This window comes from Ochotona curzoniae, unplaced genomic scaffold, assembly GCF_017591425.1.
Source record: "Ochotona curzoniae isolate NIBS_2020 unplaced genomic scaffold, NIBS_Ocur_1.0 contig_883, whole genome shotgun sequence".
Classification (NCBI taxonomy): Eukaryota; Metazoa; Chordata; class Mammalia; order Lagomorpha; family Ochotonidae; genus Ochotona; species Ochotona curzoniae.
The window spans coordinates 23,127,475-23,146,975 of NW_024466599.1; the positions used below are offsets into that span (position 1 = coordinate 23,127,475).

General features: G+C 47.7%; 1 protein-coding gene across 2 annotated transcripts in view; it reads left to right on the plus strand.

Annotated features, from left to right (window-relative positions):
* The first annotated feature begins 5,644 nt into the window (after positions 1-5,644).
* The window catches only part of LTBP1 (latent transforming growth factor beta binding protein 1), a 396,687-nt gene continuing 382,830 nt past the window's right edge, over positions 5,645-19,501 (plus strand). For both annotated transcript variants that reach the window (XM_040993049.1, XM_040993050.1), the window contains exons 1-2: positions 5,645-6,178; positions 7,189-7,259. In XM_040993049.1, coding sequence (XP_040848983.1) covers positions 5,712-6,178; positions 7,189-7,259 — 538 coding nt within the window. In that variant the 5' untranslated portion in view covers positions 5,645-5,711. The remainder of the gene's footprint in view (positions 6,179-7,188; positions 7,260-19,501) is intronic.

Sequence of the window (19,501 nt, forward strand, 5' to 3'; positions counted from 1 at the left end):
CAGGTGAGGAAGACAACAGCTGGAAAGGGAAAATTGGTGCACACACAGCCTCACTGAGTGCCCTTTACACCAGTTTGTTCCTCTATTTAGATAGGAAGGAATGGAATCCCCTTTCTTTTTCTGGCTCTCATGTTCTATGCACAGGTCTGTTCTTTCTTTCTTCCCTTCTTTTTTTTAAAATAAGATTATTTTATTTTTATTGGAAAGGCAGATATACAGACAGAAGGAGAGAAAAAGATCTCCCATCCCACTGGTTCACTCCGCAAATGCCCGCAATGGCCACAGCTGAACTGATCCGATCTAAAGCCAGGAGCTTCTTCTGGATCTCCCATGGAGATGCAGGGGCCTGAGACTTTGGGCCATCCCTCCACTGCTTTCCCAGGCCAGAATCACAGAGCTGTGTCAGAAAGGAACAGGACATAAACTAGTGCCCTCATGGTATGGTTGCAGGCAGTTGAGCCATCATGCTGACTCCACGAGGGTCCTTTTTTTCAATACTGCTGCACCTCCAATTATTGTGCTTCCCTGCAATTATTCTGCTCCATGTGGACGGGATTTTCACTGTCATGGCTAGGGGCTGTGGTCCATCACAAAGGCATTTGCTGGTCCAGGGGCAACCTTGGGCTACAATCTCATTTTGTACTGACTTCAACCACCCTACTGAAAGTGGGTGTTTACTTGGGATTTGCTCTAAGGTCTACATGGGTCAATTGAGGGCTCATTATCATTCAGTAAATGTCAGCTTAAAGGCAGCTCCACCTTTGTTTTGTTTAAGTTATTTTTTATTATTGTTTTATGATACAATTCCATAGACTCTGGGATTTCCTACCCTCTCCCCAAATTACTTCCCTCCATTGATTTCCCCTTTAGTATTACCATGGGTGGTCCTTCATGAACAGTCATAAATCCATCATGGTGTGATTGAAGTGTCTCCTGGTGGGTGCGGACAGTGTTGGAGAGCCCAGCAGCTCCCTTCTGTTTGCTGTTTCCTTCCTGGGTGTCTTCTCTCTGCAGCCCTTTGCTCACAGCCTCTGCTGTCTTCACCAGGAGCTCTGCTCAGGTGTGAAGCTTCAGCCTCTTTCTCATGACCCCGAGATGCACAGGAGGTCACTGGATTCTTACATCCTTCACCTGCCACTCCCCTTCTTCTGGCTCCACTCCTCAGTTTTTGAGAAAAAAGCTCTAATGTACGCGGGAAGATAGAGAGGGACTGGACACCTCTTTTGGTGGTCCCACTCAAACCCAAGCTGTGCTTTGGGCTGCCTGCTTGGGAGGGCAGACCTGGAGTTGTGTTTCTGCTGCCTGGTCTGAGGTGTGGGGCAGGTAGCCACCTGAGCTGCTAGCTTCATTTCATGCACTCTGGTTCTGTTTGTAATTCTAGCTGCGGTCTTCCTCTCTGCTCTCCTATCTCGGGCTGTTCCTTTTCTCATTCATGGATAGCTCAGTCCTTTTCCTCTGCACTGGGGCACTCTTCCTTCCTGACCTCTCTCCCCTGCCTTGTCCCTCTTTCCACCACATCCCTTCCTGCTTGCTTCACTTTTCGTCTTTCTCATTTTTCTCCAGAACCCATTGACTCCTGATTTCTTTTCTCCCTCCTGTTCTCTTTCTAAGAATTTCTTGACTGATGAAACAAAGACTAAAAGGAGCTCCGTGAAATTTTTGGCTGGAACAAAATATGGATGGAAGCAGTTCTGATCAGAGGCAGCCACTAAATTTGATTTGTAGCTGATCTTAACTGTAGGAAAAGATTTTCAATTACAAAAGTCATAAAGCGTAAAGATGAGTGGACCTGGCTGCATTCTGAGTTTGACTAATGGTCTCAAAGCACTTGAAAGCATTTGGCGTTTGCCAGCCTTCCTTTCTTCCCCTAATCCTCAAGCCCATGAGTTTTTATGGGAAACATAATCCTCTTTTCTGATTCATTTACACTTAGCTCATCTGAGTATTGTTTTGTACAAGCCATCTGAAGTCCAAGATGTTTTATGAGATCTTTAAAGGCTTGTATTTTTGAACCGGGAAGTTGTGTACTGCCAATATAAATGGATCTTGAACCCTGGGGTGGCGGGGAGGGTTTGGGTCCAGGATTCATGGCATCAAAGTGGGTCTAGACTTGGCAAAGGCTGGTCTCCACACTTGACAGAAACTGGGCTTGTGTTCTCAGAATAAGAGTTCAGTGTTTGAGATGAGCCATCATCTCCTGTGATAGTACATGGGGGGAGGGCATATGACACATTTTTTTGAGGATTATCTTGCTAGCACTGTACATTAGCAAGAGACTCGGCCAGGATCTCCTGACTGGATTGTGGAGCTGCGTGTTCGTGGATTTCCATTATGGATGGTTTGCTCTGTAGGTATGGCATTAGTATTCCCGCTGGGGATTTTTCCTGTTGATATGTTGCAGAGGTGATCCAACGTTGGCACTGGGGTGGGATTTGCTGTGAAATGTGCATCTAGCCACTGGTGTGGTCAAGGCAAAGGGAGATGGCATTGCAAGATTTTAACGGCAGAAAGCGTTTTCCTGCAGCCATAGAGCCTGGTAACGGTCTCCTCCTTGCACCCTGCCCTGCAGGTGAAGATCTCAGGTTGACTCCCAGTTTTGTAGAGGTGCCCTGGGCTTGCAAAGGTAACCATTAAAGGAAAGCAGCAGATCCAGGGCCAGACTCTTCCTGACTCCCTGGCCAGCTGACTGTGCCTTCCACACAGGGCTGCCACTCATAGTACCAACATGCCTGTGTCTCTTGTGGGCGGCCCTCCAGAACAGCCTGCTCAAGCCTGGTCCTGCTGTCTCTTACTGTTCCCCGTCTGACACCTCACCTCTCCTGTCCTGGCCCTTCAGGGTTTGGTCAGCTGTGCTACTCACTCCTCCCCTGACTGCACTGCTGCTCTAGAACGCACATGGGAGATGCAAAACCTGAGTGAGGGGCAGATGGTGAATGACTTCCTGCATGAAATGAAAAATTGGGCTGTATCATGATCTCTCACACAACGCAGACATCACGTGCTGGCTTATGTTATTTTCTCCAAGTGTTGCTTCCTTCAGTTAGTGTTGATCTTTTTTTTTTTTTAAGATTTATTTATTTATTGGAAAGTCAGATATACAGAGATGAGGAGAGACAGAGAGGAAGATCTTCCGTCCGATGATTCACTCCCCAAGTGAGCACAACGGCCGATGCTATGCCGGTCCGAAGCCAGGATCCAGGAACTTCTCCCAGGTCTCCCACACTTGTGCAGGGTCCCAAAGCTCTGGGCTGTCCTCGACTGCTTTCCCAGGCCACAAGCAGGGAGCTGGATGGGAAGTGGAGCAGCCAGGATTAGAACCGGCGTCCATATGGGATCCTGGGGCGTTCCAGGTGAGGACTTTAGCTGCTAGGCCACGCCGCCGGGCCCTAGTGTTGATCTTTTAAAAAGATTTTATTTTTCAGGTGTCTCTTACCTCTTTTTTTTTTTTTTGTCTGATGATGCAATTCCACAGGCTGTGGGATTTTCCTTATTCCCTTCCCAAGCCCTCTCCCCCTCCACTGCTGATTTCTCCCATATTTTTAACAATAGTATAGTCCTTCACAAACAGTCCTAAATTGATCATTCTGCTATTTAAGTGTATTCTGACATCTTGGGTATAGACAATGGCAGAGAGTCCAGCATCCCATTGTCAAGATACATTCAACAGTTTCATTGAGAGTCCATCTTTGATTTGGAAGCAGAGATGCGATGCTGTATTGTAGTTCCACATCTGCATATGATAGTCTCCGTTACACAATTACTATACATCCCCTTCAGTGAAAAGTCACTACTCTTAACCAAAGCAGAAGACTTCTCAAACACATAAGGTTTGGGATGCCCTGCCCTTGGACAGCCTGGAGCAGTGGGATGGGCAGGGCAGTGCTGTATTCTGTGTACAGAATCCATGCCGAGAGGCAGCTTCTCCAGCCCCCTCCTTCCTCCCTCCATTGTCTCAGCTGGTTTACTTTGATCTGATTCTGAGGCTGACCTGGAATGCTTCTGTCCAGGGGTACCCTGGAGGTTCCTGGCACTGCCAGAGATGGTTCTTCTAGCTTCTCCTTGCCCTACAGGAAGGGGCTGAGCCTTGGAGAAGTATGCTGCTCATGTTACCACCTGCCCAGTTCTAAATATTGCATGACCGTGGCTCTGTGATCCCACAGGAAGCTGAAGTCCTCTCCTGCCAAATTAGCTACTGGGGGGTTTTCTTGAATGTATAGAAAACAAAATAGACGAGTGGATCATGCTTCCTGACCCTTAAATGTTTTCCCCCCATGAACCGTTCTTAAGCCATTGTCACCTGCTACCAACTGTTAACCAATGCAGGCAGAAAGGAAAACAAAAGGATAATCTACAAATAAATATGGATGAGGAAAATCAAAGCCAATGAACCATTATTCTTAGCCTGAATGCTTAAAAAATAAAAAGGTCTGATGTGGTCACTGGTTTTTATTGTATTCATATAATAAAATCATGCCTTCAGCTGGGGGCATTGCTTTAAATTCGAATGCTACTAACAAATACTGGGATGTTATTATTTCGTGGATTTCCATCCAAGAGCACTCTAACCTCTGTCCCCAGGAACATCCTGCCATCACAGTGTGATCTTCACTCACCTCCATGCCCACTGACCCTGTTAGCTGGGGTCCAGGGAACTGATTTTATTATTATTTTTTTAATACTCAAAATGGCTTGGAATTGTCAGGGATCCAAAACTCTGTATCTCTCTCGTAAAGGGCTTTGGACCAGGGAGCAGGGCAGCCTGCATGGTGGTATCCAGCGGTGGTTTTCCCCACCTTCGCGGGCGCCCTCTGCTGCCAGGCCCGCTCTAGGGCACCTGTCAAGGGGAGAGCCAGGTACCTGAGGCTGCAGATCCAGGCCGAACCCCCTCCCCTCCCCGGGTTACAGACCCCGGGGGCTTACAGACCCACCGAGAAGGACCCGGAGGTTGGCCCAGGGAGAGGTAGTCCCAGAGGGGCGCGGCTAGGGGTTTGCCTCCGAGATAAGGAGAAGCCTGTGTTCTCCAGCAAACTCCTGCAGGGGCTCGCTGAAGCAGAGGGCTGTGCAGGGAACTTAGGTGGAGTCTTTGTCCTCCCCGGGGCCGCAAGTGGGGGTAGGGGGGACCTTAACTCTCCAGCCTGCGGGAGCGTGCTCCATGGATGGGGAGGGTGGCGGCGGCGCGCTCGGGCTCATCGCACGCGTTCCCCAATTAGGATTTACTGCCTGACGTCACGTCTGCCGGAGATTGGCTGTTCAGATGTGACACTGGGTTCCACGGGAGAGAAACTTTTTAAAAGACTGTGCTGCCCGGGCTGCTTGCGAGCGTGTCCCACGCGCTCACGCCTGCCTCGCCCCCTCCAACCCGGTGCAGCCCCAGGCCGCTCCCCCCGCTGACCCTCACCTTGCCCTGCCCCGCGCCCCTCCCCCGCTGCTGGGGCTGCGCGCTCCCCACCCCCACGCCCGCCCCCTCCTCCCTGCCGCTGCTGCTGCCGGGGGCCGGGGTCTGGGGCTGCTCAGCCGCCCGCAGCGCTTCCTCTCTCTCTCTCTCTCTCTCACCACCGCGTTGGCCTCCTCTCTGCCTTGCCTCCCGGCTATCAGCAGCACTGGGCAGGGCAAGGGCGGCTGTACCGGCTGAGCTGCACAACCGATCGGGGGCGGGGTCCCGGGCCGGAGCGGAGGGCGCGTGCGGTGGGTCGCGCCTGTTGGGGCCCGTGATGGCTGGGGCCTGGCTCAGGTGGGGGCTCCTGTTCTGGGCAGGGCTGCTGGTGGCGTGCGCGCACGGCCGGGTGCGGAGGATCACGTACGTGGTGCGCCCGGGCCCTGGCCTGGCGGCGGGCGCCTTGCCGCTGGGCGGACCCCCGCGACTGCGGACCTTCAACGTCGCGCTCAACGCCAGGTACAGCCGCAGCTCCGCCGCCACCGGCACCCCCTCGGAGCGAACCCGGCGCACCAGCCAGCCCTCCGGCGCGGCCCTGCAGGGGCTTCGGCCACCGCCACCGCCTCCGGCAGAGTCTGCTCGTGCCGGGGCTCCGGGCAGGCAGCTCCAGCCCAAGCCAGGCGGTCACCCGGCGGCCGCCCCGTTTGCCAAGCCGGGCAGGCAAGTGGTGCGTTCCAGAACGCAGCAGGAGACCCAGGGCGGTGGCTCGAGGCTGCAGGTTCACCACAAGCAGCAGCTGCAGGGGTAAGCCCACACCCCTTCCTCCTGCTGGGACCAGGGGTGGGGTGGGGGATGCCCCTGGAGCCTCACGGGGGCCACCATCCTCCTCCCCATCCTCCTCCCGTTGCTGCTTGCCCTGGGGCACCGCGGGAGGAGCCTAGCGCGCAGGGAGGCGCGGGCACTCTGCTGACGTCCGGCACGGCAGCGTGGTGCATTGTTAGGGATCAGCGGGTCGTCTGCACAAAAGGCATTTCTGTCCCGGGCGTCACCTCTTGTGTGCACACCAGATTGCGCCCAGGAGATGGGCGTAAACGTGAAGTCACCCCAGCTCTGACCCTCAACATCAATCCAGCGTCTGTTTGCAACTCAGCTGTAATTTTGGTTTAGCTGATAGGAAAAAAAAAATGTGTTTAGGGCGGGCTGGCTGCGAAGACTCAGTCCCTATCTCTTTAAGCATCCCAGCCAGGGTTTTCCTGCACCTGTAGGAGTTGCTGTCTTGGGGCGTTGGTGGAGGGGGGGAGCAGGAACTCTTGGCCTCCACCGAAGTTTTCATTGCAACAGTTTCTGTTATTGGACACCATGCCTCCCCCCTTCCTGCTAATCTCGGGTGGGAGTGGGGTGGACTGGCTTTGCCTACTTTTATTTTTTCCTTTCAAAGGTGGTTTCAGAAGGTATGATCTCACTTTTGGGGGACACTGTTCTCTGAAGGCCAAATGTGCGCCCAGATAATACACAGTCAACACATTTGGCTTTAATTAGGGGACTGAGAAAACCACACACTTGAACCTCACCCCCCCCCCCCAGCTTTAGTGAAACAGGCTGTTTCTTGCCCTCCCCCCTTCTTCCATCCTCCCTTTCTGCATGGGCAGCTTTGTCGTGGGTACCCTTGGGTCCTAGTCAGGACTTTGGCTCCTCAAGAGGAGTGTACAGGTGGAGGCTGATCTTTCAGGAACCTGTTGGAAATTCGGGTTTTTGGAGTGGGGAGGAGGCGGGACATTGCTACTGTTCTATTCAGGGGTCTTGCTTTGTTTCAGGGTCAATGTTTGTGGTGGGCAGTGCTGCCATGGCTGGAGTAAGGCGCCTGGTTCCCAGAGGTGCACGAAACGTAAGTTGCCATGCTTGACAACGTCCTGATTGGGGCTGCTCCTTTTGCATTCCCTGCAGGTTCCTTGAAGGGGCTGATACTGTCCTGAGGAAGCTGAAGTCTGAGATATTTTCCACCTGTTGCCTGTGCCCTTTGTCCCTTTGCGGTAGCAGTGCCAGCAGCAGCGTGTCCTACAGAACTGTGCTGCACATCCAAGAATCCCCTGCACTTACAGAGGGATTCGTGGCTTGGTCACACCTGTGATACAAAAGCTGGGGAAAAAATACTTCCCATTTGAGGATGAGCCATATGGCAGAACCAATACAACGGATTTAAACCTGATACCAACAAATGGAAAACATTCTTTAATAAGATGCTGGCAGGAAAGGAATGTGAAGTGTGGGGGGAGGTCTGTTCTGGAATAAAGCATCAATAGCTCTTAAGGCTTTCTGAAAATAGCAAGCGGAATCCTCCATCCTGGGTGCCTGATGGTTTTCCAGAGGCACCCCATTCTGGCAGGCTTCAGAAAGGGACTAGAGGGGTTACCTGTGGTGTTGAGGGACTCACTGCGCATGCACTGTTTAAAGACAGCATGCTCCTGAGGCACACAGATTCGAGCAACTTTTCCTCCTATGCATTGGGAAGCAAGGGACTAAGTGACACTCTTGTGAGCCTCTTGTCTGCACGTTGGTGCTGAGTCTGGTGCTCTCTGGGAATGAAGAAACATGCCTTGCCCCTGGAACAGGTGAAGCATGCTGACACATTGTCTCTGCTGAGCTTGAACCATTGCCATGTGGATTGGCATTGTCCAAATGTCAGCTGCTCGCAGACGCTTAGCGTGGTCAGTACATCTCAGTGATCTGCCTTGAAGATCACACTGGCAGAGGAATGAAAGCAGTTTCAGCTCCAGTCAGTCTGCCGATCCTGTTTATTTCCCTCTGTCCTTGAAGGGAACGCGGGGACTTTAATTTTGCAGAAAAGCGTATCCATGCTTGATGATGGAGGCGTCATGGCTGTTAGGCTACTGATTATTGACGCAAACAAAGCTGGATGAGAAATGCTAGGACTGAAGGCATGTTAGAGTAAATCATCATTTTCCAACTCTTCTTAGATTGCACTGGACATCAATGTATCAGCACTTTCCTGAATTTAGAATTGCTTGGGTCGGGTCAAATGGCACTTGCTCCCCTCCTCCCAGTAACTCCTGACATGGTGGACATTACGGGTCTGTAACGGTGTCACTGCGGTAGGGTTTGGCCATGTAAAGCTTAGAGATAAAGGGCAGGATTTCACAGAGGAGCAGGTGCCCCTTGATGCCACAGAGCTGTACTTATTTTTGAAATGTTTGGCAAGTGATGCACTGAGTGCCCTCTCTGTCAGGAAGAGGGTGGTGCCCCCATTGTGTCCCACTCTGAGGCTGTCCGGAGGATTTGGATATCCCGAAAGTCCCTACGACAGATATCTTCAGCCACAGCATGTCACAACCGCATCCAGTGTCAGTGTACTGCCTTGCATCCTGACTCCTCCGATTGTGATTCCTCTTCCTGTTGATGTATCCTGGGAGGCAGCAGATGCTGACTCAGGTGCTTGGACCCCTGCCACCCGTGAGACCCGGAGATCCAAATGGAGTTCTGGGCTCCTGGCAATTTCAGATATTTGGGTAGTGAACGAGTGGATGGAAGGAAGTTCTTCTCTTTCCTCCTCCCCTCCCCTCCCCTTTTCTCCACTTCCTTTACCTTCTCTTCCCTTCCCTCTCCCTCCTTTCTGTTCCCCTCTCCCCTCCTCCCTTGCTCCACAGCTCTCTTCCCCTTCCCTCTCCTCTATATCTTTCAAGTAGATGAAAAGAAGAAAAAACTTTTTCCCTGTCTTGTAGGAGGTAGCCTGTATAAAGTCCTGGGTTCTAAAATGTCTGCCATCACTTTTTTACTTTCAAGGTTTTCAACATTAAAAAGATTAGTCTTCCTGTACTGACAGATAAGCTCAGACCCGAATGCTAGAAGGTGAAATCACAGATCCCTTAGGGAACAATTTTTTTAAGACTTAGTTTTTGATTATAAAGGCAGATTTACAGAGAGAAAGAGAGACGGAGGAAGAGCTCCATCCATTGATTTATTTCCCAAGTGGCCACAACTATTGGAGCTGAGCCAATCCGAAGCCAGGAGCTTGTTTTGGGTTTCCTACGTGGGTGCAGGCTCCTAAGGCTTTGGGCTATCCTCTGTTGCTTTCCCAGGCCACAAGCAGGGAGCTGGATGGGAAGCAGAGCAGCTGAGATACCAGCCAGTGCCCATATGAGATCCTGGCACATGCAACGCAAGGACTTTAGCCACTAGGTTGCCATGCTGGGCCCAACAATTGTGTTTTAAAATTCTTTTTGAAAAGAGACAGAGATCTTCATTCCCCAAATGGCCCAATCCTGAAATGGTTGCAACAGCTGAGATCAGGAGTGTTTGGGGCCAACATCAGGGTCTGCCATATGGTTGGCAGGGACCACCTGCTACCTTATAGGGTGTACATCAGGAGGAAACTGGAATTGGAACCAGGACTTATATCCAGGCGCCCAGTGACCAATCCACAATAATGCTGAGGTGTCCACTGAGACCATGAAGCTACTGGCTGTGACTGAGCCCTGGGATTCCAGCAAAGATGCCTGGCCTTAGGTTCCTAAGAACTGAGCTCAAATGCTTAGGGCCATTGCTAGCTCTGTGGCCTCGGGGAACACATTTGCCCTTTCTAATCTCACATTTGTCAGATATCAAGGTGAAAGAAATTTGGCACAAAAATCTTGATGAAACCAAAAAACTTTTTAGAGCTATACAAGCAAGTGTTGTACAGCTTATCTACTTTCTTCTTTCCTTGTACATGTTTCTTGTCTGGATTTTTGTTTATACCTACCTATTGTTCTATTGACCGATAGATAACTTTTTCTGTTACAAGAAAAGTGTCCCTCATATAAAATGTTCACGAACAAGTGTCTTGGAGTTAAGATTTTGCTGGGTTTTAGAGCACTTGTATCCACGTAATGAGATGGGGATGGGATCCAACTCTAACCATGAACTTCATTTACATTGCATGTGTATCTCATACACATGGCCTAATAGTAATTTTGCAAAGCATTTCCAGTGTGTCTGCAGTTTATGACCCATCACAGGCAGTGACGTGTGGAGTTTTCCACTTGTGGCATCATGTCTGTGCTCAGCAGTGTTTCATATTTTGGAACATTTTGGATTTTGGATTTTTGTATTAAGGATGTTCCATTCATATAGCGTTAAAGTGATTTGAGTTGTTTTGTGTCCTTGAAGGATTTATTTTAAAAGAACTTCAACAGGCATCAAGTGTGTATATTTAGGGTGTGTGTGTGTGTGTGTGTGTGTGTGTGTGTGTGTGTGTAAAAGCTTGCTGCCTGGGGGTGGAAATATTGTAAAAATTCTTGCCTGCTGAATGGAACTTGAATGGAAAAATCCCATCACCAATTTCTGTCACTGTAACTGATTCAGTAAATAGCAGTGATAATTTAGATGGCAAAATAAATTGATTTGTGGTCTCTTCTCTCTCTCTCTCTCTCTCTCTCGCTTCCTTAGCATTTGAGGATGGAACAATTACATTTGGTTATGGTTTGTTACACATGAGAATGCAAAAACCAGTAACATCTCAACATGAAGTTCCCATTAAAATAATAGTCCTCATAAAATGTGCACACACTTTTATCTGTATAATTCAGAGTATGTTTTAATTGTCCTTGTCTTTGGAAGCTAATTTAGAGGACTTAGCCAAAGAATTTCAGTTTACTTAGGCTAAGTGCAATTGATGCACAAAAAAGTACTTTTGTGTGAGAGATTGAATGTGTTCACATTGTTCAGTTTTGGCTTAATCCAGTGAAGCAAATAACGCATCCCTTTGAGCTAGCTGGGATTGTTTTCCTTGATTGAAACTTAATTTAGAATGGGCTACGGGCAAATGCTTCTGAGGACTGAAGATTTAATGAGCCTGAAATTGCAAATCAGAGAAATGTAAAACAAGCAGACCCACACCCAGGACCAAAGAATGACTAAGTGTGTCTGCCAAGGTGGTCTCCAGCTGCTAGCCACCCCGTGCCTGTGCAGGGGTACCCGGTTGCAGGATAATGCTGCTTTCCCAGAGCCCCCTTTGTGTGTTGGGGGTGGGGTGGGCTTTCTGGAAATCGAAAGGTATCATGGAATGTGTCATCTTAGCTATCAAAAGAATGAACGTTTTCAAGAGGGCTTTGTGGCTGAGGGACTTGGTCCATTAAACCCTCAACGCATAACATGTTTTCCTCTCCCTATTTTTGCAATTTTGTCCTCTGTCCAAACTGAACCTATCTCCCACCTCCCATTGGTTCTTCCAACCTTCTAGGATAAGTACAAGCCAGAGAGAGACATTGCCAGCAGGCACAGCTTTGACGGGTAGACTGACTTGGGAGCAGACACAAAAGAATAAAGGAGAGTAAATGAGGAAGCCGGAGCAGGCGCGTGAGGCGGAGGGAAGAGGAAAGATGGCAGACATGGGTCCAACCCTGGGGCATGGCACATTGTGCACCTTCGTCAATGCATGGAGGGTTCTTTCTTTTAAATAAGGGGTATTTGTTCAGCTTGTTACCCAGTGCCAGGTCCTATGAATAGAGGAGAAACACAGCCAGCTGTAGGGAGTGCAGGATCTGTTTTTACTCACTGAACTCATGGCACATCAAATGACTTGTTCTCTCCTTAGCAAGAAACAGAAAATCGATATTCCATTGCTTTTCCATTGGCATTCTGCCCATACTGCTGTGGAGGGGGGAGAAAAAAAAAGAAACTAAAGTCTAGAAATTTTCCTGAAATTGTCTGTGGAGACGATGTGCCGGTGGGTACCTTGGACGCCCCAGGATGCCACAGCAATTGCATCATGCTGGAAGGTGTGCCTGTGGCTGCAGCTCTGGTGATCCCAAGGACGCTTTCAGGTGGCCTGACTGCCATCTGCTAGCCACACTTGGGAGTGAGGTCCAGTGTGATTGCACATGTTTTGGGTTCCTGCAATAGCCATTGAGAGCTACTTTGCCAGGAGGTCTGTAAGGGACAGTGTCCCCAGCTATGGCCCCAATGCTGGCAGCAGGGCTGAGAGGGTAGACTGGGAAATCCCAGAGCCCAGAGAGCCTGGTGAAGGAGAAGGGCTCACAGGTCAAGTTCACACTGGGTCAAAAATGTGTTCTCAACACTAGTTAAAACAAACATAAAGGGGCCATAAATTGTGCAGGATGATTGTACTTAAACCTTGACGGGCAAGCCCTCCTCCAGTCTTGGCTTTGGCTCCAGGTCTGGCACCCTGGTGGAAGCCCTCCTTGTCCGCTCCCTAGCACCCCTGGCTGCACGCTGCCTGATGGCCCCTCTGCCCTTAGGGATCTGGACTGGCCAACAGGAACTTTGGCAGCCTTGGAGGGTTTGCTGTTGCTGACCTGGTTGTTTGTCATCCTGGCTATTCCAAAAGGACTTAGACCCATTTGGGAGCTTGAGTCAGATTTTTCTAAAATGCAGATTTGGCTTTCAAGCCCTTCCTTGCAAGGAGCGTGGGTGGCTGGGGCATGGGCAGCCCACATCACTGACCCTGGCCGTGTGACAGAGATCTCAGCGCGCACTGAGGAACCGCCAGCAGGTGAGGGAACCTGGAGTGAGCCCGCACAGGGTGTCACTTCCTTCCCACACTCAGTGTCATGGCGCAGGGCAGCAGGTGCGGTGACTCCTGCTCCGTGTCTGGGCGTAGAGCTCAGCCCTCAACCTGGATCTAGCGGCGTTCATTGCTGTCGTATTTTTGTCTCAGTTTTGGGGGCTGGAAATCCGAGATGCAGGTGTTGACAGGGCACGGTCACTGTGAGGACTGTGAGGGAGGGATGTGCTTTATCCTGTCTCCAAGCTCTGGATGAAGAGGTCCTTCCTGTGACTATGTGTGTTGTCATCTTTCCATATGAGGCCATTGCGGCATCTGCCTTGTCCCTTTTTTACATCAGGGTGTCTGCCATACAGGATCAAGGCCTGCCCTAGTGACCCCATTGAAACTTCACTAGCTTTACAAAGACCCCATTTCTATGGCCAGGTCACATTCTGAGGTCATTTTGAACTTTACTTTTGGGGGTGCACAACTCAGAACCCAGGGGTACCCCCCATGGGAGCAGTGACATGGGTGGGACACTTGGGGATCCCCAGCAGTGATGCACACGGTTGTGGGTGGGTCACAACCCGGGACTTGAAAGCCACTTGGCCTGCTCTCCCAAGCAAGAGTGCTGGCTGCCCTGGTGTGTTTGTGGTGATAAGGAATAAGCCATCTCTCCTCTTAGGCCCTGGAGAGGTTCTGCCTTGGAGACTTTTGTTGAATATGACCCTGTGACAGTGTCACACTGGAGGAGTTGGTTTAAGTGACCCCTGGGATGCTGTGAATGCACAGCAGGCCGCCGTCTTGAGACATAGAGAAGGAACCCAGGCCTGGACCACATTTAGACCCTTTGTATGGGAAATTGCTGGCCAAAGTCAACATGTAACACTCTGGAGAAACTTTTTAAGGCCGAGGACCTCTCAACATCAGGTTAGGACAAATTTGAATGGGAGATATTTTCAAAAAATAGCTGAATTTGGAGATTTGCACTCAGTTTTTTTTTTGGCTACTTTATATATATATACATATATATGTAAAATATAATTTTGTAGGAATTGGAAATTTGCAAATTTTTACTTACATAAAGCTTAATGAATATGTTTTTGAAAGATTTAAAGAGTTGTAATAGGGTGCTTTTGTTACTAAATATTTTTAATGATAAAAAATACTGAATAGGGGCCTGTATAATAACCTAGTGGCTAAATTTTCACCTACATCCATCAGATCCCATATGGGAGCCGGTTCGTATGTTGGCTACATCACAGCCATCGGTTTAAAAAAATTAGAGACTTAAAAACATAGAAAATGATAAACTTCATAGTTGGCTGTCAGTGTTGTGCTTTTAAAAGCTTCCAGATATGATAATAAAGATTAATGGTTTATAGATCAGGGAGACAGCTGGTCTTGTCTTGCTCTAAATGCATGCTGACTAATGTTGGTTCTGGCCTTTTAGTGCAGAGAAAATAGCACGTGATTTGTTGGTGTGACACCAGCTGGTTGTTTTGGAACTTATGGGAAACCCACCAGAGCTGTACTTATGTGCTCAGGCTCTTTGTGCCTGGTAATTTGCCCTGCCTACCTACCTTTTTAAAGATTTGTGCATTTCTTTTTTGGGAAGTCAGTTGCAGGAAGAGGACACACACACACACACACACACACACACACACACACACACACACACACACACACATTTTATCATCTGTCTGTTGCCTCTCCAAATGAATGTAACAGCCAAGGCTGGGACAGGCCAAAGCCAGGAGCCAAATGCTTCATTCAGGTCTCCCATTGGAGCGTAGGGGTCCAAATACTTGGATCATCTTCCAGCTACTTTGCGCAGACACATTAGCAAGGAATTGGATGGGAAGTGGAACAGCTGGGGCTTAAACTGGCATTCATATGACATGTTGGTCTTATAGGTCAAGGCTTAACTCACTCTACCACAACACTGGTCCCAACCTCCTCCTTTATCTGTCTTTGTTGAGATTCTTCCTTTTCCTCCACTTACTTGATCTTTCTTTGGCTTGCACTGAACTAGAGGTAGTAGAGTTCAGTGGCTGCAACTTTGATCTTCATGTTTGAATGTAGCGTTCCTGTCTTGGCTGTAATGCTTCCTTGTAGTGTGGCTTTTGCAGACCACTGTGAGATCTGGGTCAAGGTTAATAGGTGTAATGGCAGTCTCTGGCTGCCAAGATGAACTTTGTGGGGGCTTCACTTTGCCCCAAGACACCCCCTCCATGGACCCCAACCTCTTACAAGCCCTTCTTTTCAGATCTGCACGTGACAGTTGAGGTTCTCTCTATCCCTAGCACCTTGGTCTTACTTTTCATTGGCTGTAGAAATGGCTGGGCTGCATGGAGGAGGTCTGTCTCCTCACCAGTGTTGAACTCCTGGATTGCAAAGGCCATTCCTGTGTCATTTTCAGTACTGAGGCTTTTTGCATTGCCATCAGTGCTAACTGGGTTAAATAGAATTTACTGGAGCCAGCATCTCTGATCTTCCTGCATTGTCTTCCAAATACTGTGTGAAGACTTCTGCTTTCTCCTGGCTTTGTTTGCTGTTAACCTTTCTGTAGTAGTTCCCATTTACTTGCCATTGTCATGCTCATGCTGTGTGCTTGCCCTTGATCGACACACACTGGTGATAATGACAGCTTTCCAAGGGCTTGGCACTCTTTTCTCCTCCCCCTGCCTTCTCACTATAAGGTTGCACTGGCATGGCGCAAACTTTAAGATGACTTTTCCTTTCTCCCTGCCAATTTTAGAATCTTTCTGTTCAACATCATCTGATAGAGATTTGGGATGAAGTGAAGTGAATGCTGTATGATTTTCCTTGTAATTTTAGATCCTCAAATACTGCTCTTGGCCAACTTGACTATTCCCTGTGGTTTTTTCACTCCACCACATTTGAGTAATATTGTTGGCATGGACGTAAGTAAACAGTTTGCGAAATGTGGTGTTGTGTAAATTGGAAGATGGATGGGCTGGTTTTTAAATACATGCTCTGGGTTCTCCTCGGCCCGAGGAAAGATGGGATGGGAAGATGGATTAGAGGGAGATGATGTGGTCCACTTTACAGAACTGATGTTAACTGTCATGCAGAAGCGAGAAGCAAGTGTCTGGAAGAGAAATTTCAGGCAGATTTTCTTAATGAAGTAAAGAGAAAGTCTCAAGGAGAAGTCACCCAAAGAAAATATAATGAAACCAAGAAAACAGAGCAGTACGTCTCAATGTGATTTGATCTTTTTTTTTTTTTAACAATGTATTTGGAAGACAGTTACAGAGAGAAAGAGAAAGGAAGAAAGAGAGAGAGAGATCTTGTATCTGCTGGTTTGCTCCCCAGATGACTGGAAGAACAAAAGGTGAACCAGGCCAAAGCCAGGAGCCTCCTCTGGGTATGCCTTGTGGGTGCAGGGGGTCCAAACACTTGGACCACCCTCCACTGCTATCCCAGTTACATTAGGAGGGAGCTGGATCAGCAATGGATCAGCTTGGACTCCAGCTGGTGCCCCTATGGATGCAGTTGCTGCAGACCTGGCTTTAATCCATGTACCACGGTGCTGGCAGCAACTCTGTATGTGGACCATGCATCCTTTCATCATTGTTTTCTGTTAGGAAGGGAGAACTTTCAACCTTTCACTCATACACATATTGTTTTAACACCACACCAAGCAGAAAGCTGTCAATTAGCATCTTCAAATATGTTTGTTGTAGAAGTGATTTAAATGGATCACGACATACCATCTTACCTTGATAAATCATTTTCTATATTGAGTCAAGACTGAGAAGAGTCCTGGGTGGTCATTGGCTGTGGAACTTCAGGCAGACGGTTAACTCTTGAGACTTTTCTCAGCTTCTTTACCAAAACTCACAATGCTTATAATACTTCCCCAATGTGTCCCAGTCATCTGTGGGTTGGTCTGGCTACCCAAGTTCAGTGGGTACTGTGAAGGCGGAAGTTTGTAGCTACCTGCTTGTTCTCAGCATCTGCTGAGCATATAGACTTTTCAGGGATGAATGAATTAATCTATTTTTTTGCACTTTACTGTGTTTTGATGCGTAGTAATAGGATCTGAGATAGAAGAGGGTAATTGGCTAGTGACTGACAGGGGCTGGAGGTGGAGTGGGGAGTAGTCAAGGGAGCTATCCCCAAGGAAGTGAGCTGTGAGACCCAAATGATGTCAAAGACTTCAGAGAAGAGCATTTTAACACTCCCCTCACCCCAGTGCATACTTGAATGCTTGAATCATCCTTCACTGCTTTCCAAGGCACATTAGTTGAAAGCTGATTCGAAAGTGGAGCAGCCAGGACTGGAACTGGCTCTGACAATATGGGATTGTCAGCCTTGCAGAAGGCAGCTTAACCCCATGGACCACAGACTGGTCCGTCAGTGAGTTTTTAATGATTAAGGGACTTAGTTTTAAGTCTTTATGTTGATTTTCAAGATTAGCAGTAGTAGTAACTTCATGGGAGTTGGTTTGAAAATAAAAATAGTAGAATGTTCTCTACTTTAACCCTGCCTGTGGTGACTGGCTTTTTTTCTCCTAAAAGTTGATTGCTGGTAAAGACAGGAAATCCTTCCTTTAAAAGAGCCTTGTTTCTGACACTTTGTGATAGTGAAAAGGTTCTGTTAATCCGGGGGCTTTCAGTAATTGGAGGAGAAAAAATATAGACAATAAGTAAATTAAAGGGGGAGACTGTTTTTTGTTTTACTTTTCTTTTTTTTTTTTTTTAAATTATTTAAATTTGTATTTGTTTTCATGGTTTTTTTTTTTTTTTTTTTTTTTATTGTTGCTTACACTGTATTGTGTAGTACAGTTTTATAGGCGCTGGGGATTCCCCCCACCCCTCCCCATACCCCTCCCCCCATGGTGGATTCCTCCACCTTGCTGCATAACCATAGTTCAAGTTCAGTTGAGATTCATTGCTTGCAAACACATGCCTAGCATAAAGTTCAGCGTCTTATTGTCCAGATAAGTTCAGTGGCCTCCTGGGGAGACCTTCTATGGTCTGAAGATAGGTCTAACAGAGTAAAGATCCGGTCGGTTAAAAGCCCCAACAAGGCCTCAGTATCAATATACAACATTATGGAATTAATTGACATAGTATTGGGTAAACAATATGTTAAAAATAATGCAAGTTCCATTCTTCGAAACATCTGGGTTGAGACAGCATCAATGACACGTTCAAAAAATAACAAACAACCAAACAATAAATTACAGGTTAAATCAAGGCGAACATGTGGTATCTAATCTTTTGGGATTCACTCATTTCCCTTAGCATTATAGTTTCCAGTTGTGCCCATTTAGCCACAAAGAACTGCATTTTGTTTTTTTTAACAGCTGAGTAGTATTCCATGGAGTAGATGAACCAAAGCTTTCTTATCCAATCTTCTATTGATGGGCATTTCGGTTGCTTCCATGTTTTTGCAATTACTGATTGTGCTGCAATGAACATGGGGATGCATGTTGGTTTGTCGTAAAACAGGTGTTTTGGATATATTCCTAGGAGTGCTATTGCTGGGTCATATGGCATGCAGATTCCGAGTTGTTTGAGTGTTCTCCAGACTGATTTCCATAAAGGCTGTACCAATTTGCAGCTCCACCAGCAGTGGAGTAGGGTTCCCTTTTCCCCGCATCCTCGCCAGCAAGCGTCGTTGGTGTTCTTGTTTATGTGGGCCAATCTTACTGGTGTTAGGTGGTACCTCATCGATGTTTTAATTTGGATTTCCCTTATTGCTAGGGAGCTGGAACATTTTTTCATATGTTTGTTTGCCATTTGGACTTGCTCCTTTGTGAAATGTTTGCCCATTTCCCTTGCCCATTTCTTGAGTGGCTTGTTTGTTTTGGTTTTTTGGTTGTTTTGAAGTTCTTTGTATATCCTGGAAATTAGCCCCCTATCGCCTATATCGTGTGCAAAGATCTTCTCCCACTCTGTGGGTTGCTTTTTTACTTTGTTGATTGTTTCCCTTGCTGTACAGAAGCTTCTTAGTTTGATGAGGTCCCATTTGTTTATTCTGTTCTCAACTGCTATTGCTTTTGGTGTCCTTCTTAGAAAGTCGGAACCTACTCCTAGGTCTTGCAGTGTATTTCCTACATTTTCTTGCAAGAGTTTGAAGGTTTCTGGATGTAGGTTTAGGTCTTTTATCCATGTAGATTGGATCTTAGTGTATGGTGATAGATGTGGGTCTATCCTTTTGTTTCTACAGGCTATCAGCCAGTTGTCCCAACAACATTTACTAAAGAGGCCTTCCCACTTGCTTGAGCTATCATTGGTCTTTTTGTCAAAGATTAATTGGCTGTATTTGTGTGGGTTCCCTTTTGGTGCTTCTATTCTATTCCATTGATCTTCTTTTCTGTCTTTGTGCCAGTACCAGGCTGTTTTGATAACCACTGCTCTATAGTATGTCCAGAGGTCCGGGATTGTGATTCCCCCTGCTAATCTCTTATTTTTCAGGATGGTTCTAGCTATTCGTGGTTTTTTGTGTTTCCAGATGAACTTTTGAATCATTGTATCCAGTTCCGTGAAGAATGTTTTGGGCAATTTGACTGGAATTGCGTTGAAAATGTATATTGCTTGTGGTAGTATAGACATTTTAATGATATTGATTTTGCCTATCCAGGAGCACGG